General features: G+C 48.7%; 1 protein-coding gene across 1 annotated transcript in view; it reads left to right on the top strand.

Moving 5' to 3' along the window:
* LOC121567032 (homeobox protein BarH-like 2) overlaps positions 1-7,788 on the top strand; it is an 18,357-nt gene extending 10,569 nt beyond the window's left edge. Inside the window, exons 3-4 of the mRNA XM_041876971.2 lie at positions 6,166-6,250; positions 6,576-7,788. Coding sequence (XP_041732905.2) covers positions 6,166-6,250; positions 6,576-6,866 — 376 coding nt within the window. The 3' untranslated portion in view covers positions 6,867-7,788. The remainder of the gene's footprint in view (positions 1-6,165; positions 6,251-6,575) is intronic.
* Positions 7,789-8,824: the final 1,036 nt, after the last annotated feature.

Genomic DNA, 8,824 nt, shown 5'->3' with positions numbered 1-8,824 from the left:
TGTTGGCTTGGAGACACTGTGGTCTTTGATTGAGACAGTGCTCTGAGGAAAACAGCATATAAAAAGTCCCCTAATACCACACCACAGACTGTAATGATTTAAATCATTAAGCAATAATGCTTTTATTTATAGTATAATCAGCATCATCATAATCATCCTTATGCATTAAGCTGCAACTAAAATCCCTGCTGATACAGGTTAGAGACTTGAACAGCAAACAGAGGACTTCTAAGTGCATCCAGCAGAGACATTCGTGCAGCCTGTCACTGTAAGTGTGTGGTTTCCCCCCATAGAAGACTAATGACCATAAATAACTGGGGTGCTTTCCTCTCCTGCAATTACTTTCCTTGCCTCCAGTCCCTCCACTGGGCGGTTTGACAGTCAAGCATGATGGACAGCTTGATTGCCTGTATTTTTGGTGTAGAGTGGTTTTTGCAAAGTATGCATAGACACTTTTCTTCTGCACTCAATCACTGAGGCCATGCGGCTGTCAATACTGTCTACAGTTGTATGGACTGGAGTTCCCTCTATGTAATACTTTCAAATCACGTCAGATAGAGATGGTGAGAGTAGAGGGAAGGAGAGGAAGGGAGAGAAGGGAGGATGAGAAGATAGGACGAGGGGAAAAGATTAGAGGGCAAGCTGATGGCTCTGTAGTAATCTAGTCTCTCTCTCTCTCTCTCTCTCTCTCTCTCTCTCTCTCTCTCTCTCTCTCTCTCTCTCTCTCTCTCTCTCTCTCTCTCTCTCTCTGTCTCACCCCTCTCTCTCTTTACATCAAATGAAAACCAGTTCCACTCATTTCATCACGTGTGAATGACTTAGAATTGAGATGTGGCGGAAATCTCATTTAAAAAACCTGATAAAGCCACCTCCCGCTGTAGGCTGATCCCTCTTTCACTGACCCCCCTTCCTGGGATATATGTTACATGCCATCCAATATCCTTATTAGTCATGGATCAGTGCACATGTGGTGGAAGTGTCCAGGATTCCATACCCCCCTGAACATCCAGATACAGATGCTTTGATTGGATGGCTGACCTCCCTTACAGATGTTCAATAAGGTCTCTCCTGTATGCTGCAGGTGTGAAGTCTCTCTCTGGACCATACGAGGGTTGTATCAAAGAGACTACAGTACCCTGATGCACCATGCCAGAATGGGGATATAAAGTCATGGTTAGGATGACAGCTAGTCTCAAAGGGGAATGCCATCTAGATGAAACAATGTATTTGCCTGGTGATGGTATGCATTTCAGGGCAGGATAGTCAACAGGTGATTGGAAAACAAAAGTAACTCATTCATTTTTGTTTTACTACTCCAGCTGCACCCTCTCTGTGTAAATCAATCAGAGGCGGTTGTGACACTCTGGCTCCATGGACTTTATTATTGAGCCAGGGTTGTTCATTTTCCTTGTTTGGGTGTATTTCTATGTTGGGTATTCTGGTTGTTTCATTTCTATGTGTGGTGATTGTTCGTGATTATTCAGGTGACTCCCAATCGGAGGTAACGAGTGACAGCTGTCGGCTCGTTATCTCTGATTGGGAGCCATATTTATACTGTGTGTTTTCTCGTGGGTATTGTGGGTTTTTGTTCCATGTTTCTGTCAGTGTTACAGAGGACTTCACTATCGTCATTTGTTGTTTTTCGTGGTTGCTTTATTAAATAAAGTCATCATGTTCACTCCACGCGCTGCGTATTGGTCCGCTTCTTCGGACGATCGTGACAGAAAAACCCACCATAGAAGGACCAAGCAGCGTGTCCAGGAGCAAGACAGCTGGACATGGGAGGAAGCGCCTGGTAAGGAGATCGAGAGGCTGGCGATGGCCCAGGTGGGCAAATCGTGGTCCTGGGAGGACATGCTCGGGGGCAAGGGACCTTGGGGGAAGATCAAGGCCCTGGCGAGAGAGGAGCAACGGCGTCAGCAGGGTCATCGTTGGAAGGACGAGAGGCAACCCCAAAAAAGTTTTTGGGGGGGCACATGGCTTTAGGCGGTTGGGCAGCAGGAGGCTGCCACAGGGAGATGTGGAGAGAAGGCTATCGGATTACGGGAGCCATTGGCGAGTAGAGGAAGGGAAGTTGTTGCGGCACGGCGTGAGAGACTGATGTGTGTTACCAGTCCGGTCCGGCCCGTTCCTGATCCCCAGTTAAAGCCAGTGGTGTGTGTTCCCAGTACGGACCGGCCTGTTCCTACTCCACGCATCAAGCCCACGGTGTGCGTCGCCAGTCCAGCCCGGCCGGTTCCGGCTCCACGTACTGAGGATACGGTGTGCGTCGACAGCCCTGCCCGGCCTGTTCCTGCTCCACGCACCAAGGATACGGTGTGCGTCGACAGCCCTGCCCGGCCTGTTCCTGCTCCACGCACCAAGGATACGGTGTGCGTCGACAGCCCTGCCCGGCCTGTTCCTGCTCCACGCACCAAGGATACGGTGTGCGTCGACAGCCCTGCCCGGCCTGTTCCTGCTCCACGCACCAAGGATACGGTGTGCGTCGACAGCCCTGCCCGGCCTGTTCCTGCTCCACGCACCAAGGATACGGTGTGCGTCGACAGCCCTGCCCGGCCTGTTCCTGCTCCACGCACCAGGGATATGGTGCGCTTCGCCAGCCCGGCCCGGCCTGTTCCGGCCACTCGCACCAGGGATACGGTGCGCGTCGCCAGCCCAGCCCGGCCTGTTCCTGCTCCACGCACCAGGGATACGGTGCGCTTCGCCAGCCCGGCCCGGCCTGTTCCGGCCACTCGCACCGGGGATACGGTGCGCGTCGCCAGCCCGGCCCGGCCTGTTCCTGCTCCACGCACCATAAAAGCCCTGAGATGCGTGTCCTCAGCCTGGGACCACCAGTTCCGGCACCACGCATCAGGCCTACGGTGCGTCCCCCAGGGCCCAGCATGCCCTGTTCCTTCTCCCCGCACTAGCCCTGAGATGCGTGTCCTCAGCCCGGTACCTCCAGTTCCGGCACCACGCACCAGGCCTACGGTGCGCCTCAGACGGCCAGAATCTGCCGTCTGCCCAACGGGGCCTGAACTGCCCGTCGGCCCAACGGCGCCTGAACTGCCCGTCTGCCCAACGGTGCCTGAACTGCCCGTCTGCCCAACGGCGCCTGAACTGCCCGTCTGCCCAACGGTGCCTGAACTGCCCGTCTGCCCAACGGCGCTTGAACTACCCGTCTGCCCCTACGGCGCTAAAGCCGCCCGTCTGTACTGAGCCTGCAAAGCCGCCCGTCTGCCATGAGCCTTCAGAGCCGTCCGCCAGATCGGAGCCGCTAGAGCCTTTCGCCAGACAGGAGCAGCCAGAGCCTTCCGCCAGACAGGATCAGCCAGAGCCTTCCGCCAGACAGGATCAGCCAGAGCCTTCCGCCAGACAGGATCAGCCAGAGCCTTCCGCCAGACAGGATCAGCCAGAGCCTTCCGCCAGACAGGATCAGCCAGAGCCGTCCGCCAGACAGGATCAGCCAGAGCCTTCCGCCAGCCATGAGCAGCCAGATCCGTCAGCCAGCCATGAGCAGCCAGATCCGTCAGCCAGCCATGAGCAGCCAGATCCGTCAGCCAGCCATGAGCAGCCAGATCCGTCAGCCAGCCATGAGCCGTCCAGCCAGGATCCGCCAAAGCCGTCCAGCCAGGATCCGCCAGAGCCGTCCAGCCAGGATCCGTCAGAGCCGTCCAGCCCGGATCCGCCATTTAGTCCGGTGCTGCCCCTTAGCCCGGTGCTGCCCCTTATCCCGGTGCTGCCCCTTATCCCGGTGCTGCCCCTTAGTCCGGTGCTGCCCCTTAGTCTGGTGCTGCCCCTTATCCTGGTGCTGCCCCTTCTCCTGGTGCTGTCCCTTAGTCCGGTGTTGCCCCTTAGTCCGGTGCTGCCTCTTAGTCCGGTGCTGCCCCTTAATCCAGTGGGGTTATATTGGAGGGTGGTCATTTGGAGGAGGCTACGTAAGCGGGTAGTGACTATGGTGGGGTGGGGACCACGACCAGTGCCAGAGCCGCCACCATGGACAGACGCCCACCCAGACCCTCCCCTAGACTGTATGCTGGTGCGCCCGGAGTTCGCACCTTTAGGGGGGGGTACTGTGACACTCTGGCTCCATGGACTTTATTATTGAGCCAGGGTTGTTCATTTTCCTTGTTTGGGTGTATTTCTATGTTGGGTATTCTGGTTGTTTCATTTCTATGTGTGGTGATTGTTCGTGATTATTCAGGTGACTCCCAATCGGAGGTAACGAGTGACAGCTGTCGGCTCGTTATCTCTGATTGGGAGCCATATTTATACTGTGTGTTTTCTCGTGGGTATTGTGGGTTTTTGTTCCATGTTTCTGTCAGTGTTACAGAGGACTTCACTATCGTCATTTGTTGTTTTTCGTGGTTGCTTTATTAAATAAAGTCATCATGTTCACTCCACGCGCTGCGTATTGGTCCGCTTCTTCAGACGATCGTGACAGCGGTCAGTGCCGTTTAAGCTGAGGGAGGATACATTTTTTTCATAAGCATGGCCATATTTCTAATACAGCGTATTGGATGACTGTCATTCATTTTCCATTCACCCAGTTCAATGTAACAGTGACAGGTTTAGGCTACTACATGATACTCTAATTTTCCCTATATCCATCATGAGGTTGCTACAACCTAGCCTATGAATGACAGTTTACAATGTAGATGCACATAGTTTGAGAGACAAATTTGAGGTGACACATGGACAGACAGTGACATTCAATACCGCCTTGCACACTCTTGCATGCATATAGCTGATATAGGGTGTAATCATTAGTCCAACAGTTGCAACCGAGAGTTTCTATTGGACAAATTCAGGTATGTTTATCCCCATTTTGTTCCGTTTGCTTCCGTTTAAGAAACGTTTTTCAACAGAATCGGCGGATTGAATACACCCCTGATCACCACAGTTCCCTTTCAAAGCAGCCAAGTTGTATTCCTTCTCACATCTATGCGCTCTCCTCCTCTCACCCCTTCCCTTCGCTTGTAGACTTCAGTGCACAACACATCAGCTGTATGTGACCAGGCGAAAAACCTTTCCAAGTAAAACCACTACACACAGCCTACATCGTATTAGCTAAAGTAACTTCATAGTCAGCATAGCTAATAGAACTAACGCGTTTGTAAACCTGCTACAATCATGCAGTAACGTTACAGTGTACATTCAGTAAGCAATTACACCGGCAGGCCCCGGTGGCAACAAATTAGTCAAACCAAAAGCTTACCTTGACTTGGAAGAATTCCAGTGCTGTGTTGGAAAGTCATAGCCAACTAGCTAACATAGCATCCCTCTGTTTGAGCAGGGTGTTTCAGTAGGCTAAACTAGCTAGCTGCATTTGCAAGCTAAGTAAATTAAACTGAAAGTGAAAAAAATAGATAAAATCTCTCTCTCTATTTCTCTCTTGCTTCTCCTTCATTTTGGAAGAAATTAATTTGTTCAACTACTGTCTTTCTCTCTCTTTGAGTCAACTACTCACCACATTTGAGTCATTTAGCAGACGCTCTTATCCAGAGTATGAGTGCATACATTTTCATACTGGCCCGCCGTGGGAAACGAACCCACAACCCTGGCATTGCAAGCGCCATGCTCTACCAACTGAGCTACAGGGGACTACCATCATGCACTGCAGTGCTAGCTAGCTGTAGCTTATGCTTTCATGACCAGATTTATTCTCTGATACTTTGATTGGGTGGACAACATGTCAGTTCATGCTGCAAGAGCTCTGATAGGTTGGAGGACGTCCTCCGGAAGTTGTCATAATTACTGTGTAAGTCTATGGAAGGGGGTGAGAACCATGAGCCTCCTAGGTTTTGTATTGAAGTCAATGTACCCAGAGCAGGACGGAAGCTAGCTGTCCTCTGGCTACACCATTGTGTTACCCTACAGAGTGCTTTTGAGGCTACTGTAGACCTTCTTTGCAAAATACTGTGTTTTAATCAATTATTTGGTGACGTGATAATATTTTGTATAATTGTATCTAAACAGGATAACCTTTTAAATGTTTTACTATTTTTATTTGTATGGAATTCACTGAGGAGGATGGTCCTCCCCTTCCTCTTCTGAGGAGCCTCCACTGAAATCAATTGTCTATCTACTTCTGCTTTTTATCTTATAAAGAAAGAACTCATGTTTCAGAAACATCTACTGTACACTGAGTTGCCATGTGTACTGTATGTCTTTGTTTCCCTGCAGACTAGACCTGGCCCAGTCCCTAGGCCTCACACAGCTTCAGGTGAAGACCTGGTACCAGAACAGAAGGATGAAGTGGAAGAAAATGGTGAGAGCGCCACACACCCATAACAACAATGACCCTGTGTCAGTGTAGAGAGAAGGAGTGATAGTGGTGGAAATGTCTGGGTTTGAGGGATGATGAGGGATGAGGGGCTGGGACACCAAAGTCTAGTCTAGTCAGGTCAGCAGCTCAGAGAACAAAAGGCTCAAACTGTTAACTCACCAGATTAATGACTGTACATGGAGCAGCTCAGAGCCATACATCTTCCCTTAATTGCTATAATAACCCCGGTTGCCTTTGACCGCGGCCAGCATTTATCACAACCCCACTGAGCCGTGTGTCTGTGTTTGTGTGGGATGTGTTGCTCCAGGTGCTGAAGGGAGGACAGGAGGCCCCCACCAAGCCCAAGGGCAGGCCAAAGAAGAACTCCATCCCCACCACCGAGGAGATTGAGGCAGAGGAAAGGTTGGCCAGGCTGTCTGAAGAGGAGAGGATGAGGAGGGCTTCCGAAGAGGACTTGGCCCACGGAATAGCTCCCCAGTCGGAACCCCAGGACCTCAGTACGGTCGCCGGGGCAACAGAGACCCACAATCCCATGGCGATGAGCGAGGGTCGAGAGCAGCCACTCCCGATGCAGTCAGAGACACACGCCGCCAGCTAAATAAGACAGTTATTAATGTCTGAATGAAACAGGCAAAGACTGGTGCTGACTGGAAAACAGAAGCACTTACTGTAGTGCCTCAGGATCACAGAAAAAAGCCTGTCTGGTGTTGATTAGTCAGTCGTGTTTGAGGTTTGACTGGAGTGGGTGACATTCATAGATACGGTAGATCAGTTAGGTTTTGCCATATAACCTTTGCCATATACTGGAATAAAATTGTGTTGTAAAAATAGTTTACATGTAGATTCAGGCATATACACCCAAATGAAACATCCAGAATTGTACAGTGCATTTTGTCCCTGTGTTTTTATTTTCCTTTTAGAACAACAGTGTCACCTCCCCAGCCTCAGACCTGCTTGTTTACTGTGTCCTCCTTTAGTCGCATGCTATCCAGTTTGCCTGAGTGTTGTAGCTATATGTAAATCAAAACAGTGCCACAGATATAACATAAAATGACCACACTGGTCATAGTGCCTTTTTCTCTCAGAGGAAATTACAAGCTTTACCAGTCTAGAAACACCAAGGTTTATTAATACCAAATTCATTCAAGTGTTCTTTTACAGTGTTTGAATTTTTCTTATTAAAAAGAGCAACACTTTAGTAAATAATTACTATATGCTCTGAATTACAGTTAACACTGCCGTTGTACTTATTCTGTCAAGCTTTGTACGGAATTGTATTTCTGTCCCAGAGATACAGTATCGTCTCGTTTATTTGGTCAACTAACTTGTGTTGTGTTGCTTTACATTGGATAGGTTTCCAAAACAATATACTGTATTTAAATTTGTATCTATTAAGACATGCACTGTAACATACTGTAGTAATATTCTGGAATGAAAAATATATGTTAGATAATGATATATAGACTACCAGTCAAAAGTTTGGACACACCTACTCATTCAAGGGTTTCTCTTTATTTTTACTATTTTGTACATTGTAGAATAATAGTGAAGACATCAAAACTATGAAATAACACATATGGAACATGTAGTAACAAAAAAAAAGCATTAAACAAATCAAAATATATTTTAAATTTCAGGGGGTGGGGGGGGGTGTACAAAAGATAGCCCATATTTGGTAAAAGATCAAGTCCATATTATGGCAAGAACAGCTCAAATAAGCAAAGATAAACAACAGTCCATCATTACTTTAAGACATGAAGGTCAGTCAATACGGAACATTTCAAGAACTTTGAAAGTTTATTCCAGTAGAGTCGCAAAAACCATCAAGTGCTATAATGAAACTGGCTCTCATGAGGACTGCCACAAGAATGGAAGACCCAGAGTTACCTCTGCTGCAGAGGATAAGTTCATTAGAGTTACCAGCCTCAGAAATTGCAGCCCAAATAAATGCTTCACAGAGTTGAAGTAACAGACACATCTCAACATCTACTGTTCAGAGGAGACTGCGTGAATAAGGCCTTCATGGTCGAATTGCTGCAAAGAAACCACTACTAAAGGACACCAATAATAAGAAGAGACCTACTTGGGCCAAGAAACATGAGCAATGGACATTAGACTGGTGGAAATGTGTCCTTTGGTCTGGAGTCCAAATTTGAGATTTTTGGTTTCAACCGCTGTGAGACGCGGTGTGGGTGAACGGATGATCTTTGCATGTGTATTTCCCACTGTAAAGCATGGAGGAGGAGGTGTTATGGTGCTTTGCTGGTGTCACAGTCAGTGATTATTTAGAATTCAAGGCACACTTAACCAGCATGGCTACCACAGCATTCTGCAGTGATACGCCATCCCATCTGGTTTGGGCTTAGTGGGACTATAATTCATTTTTCATCAGGACAATGACCCAACACAGGCTGTGTAACAGTTATTTTACCAAGAAGGAGAGTGATGGAGTGCTGCATCTGATGACATAGCCGCCACAATCCCCCGACCTCCACCAAATTGAGATTGTTTGGGATGAGTCGGACCGCAGAGTGAAGGAAAAGCAGCCAACAAGTG

The sequence above is a fragment of the Coregonus clupeaformis genome, chromosome 5 (genome assembly GCF_020615455.1).
Source record: "Coregonus clupeaformis isolate EN_2021a chromosome 5, ASM2061545v1, whole genome shotgun sequence".
Lineage (NCBI taxonomy): Eukaryota > Metazoa > Chordata > Actinopteri > Salmoniformes > Salmonidae > Coregonus > Coregonus clupeaformis.
Note: the sequence above shows the minus strand (reverse complement) of the source record. Positions and strands in the feature narration are given on the sequence as shown.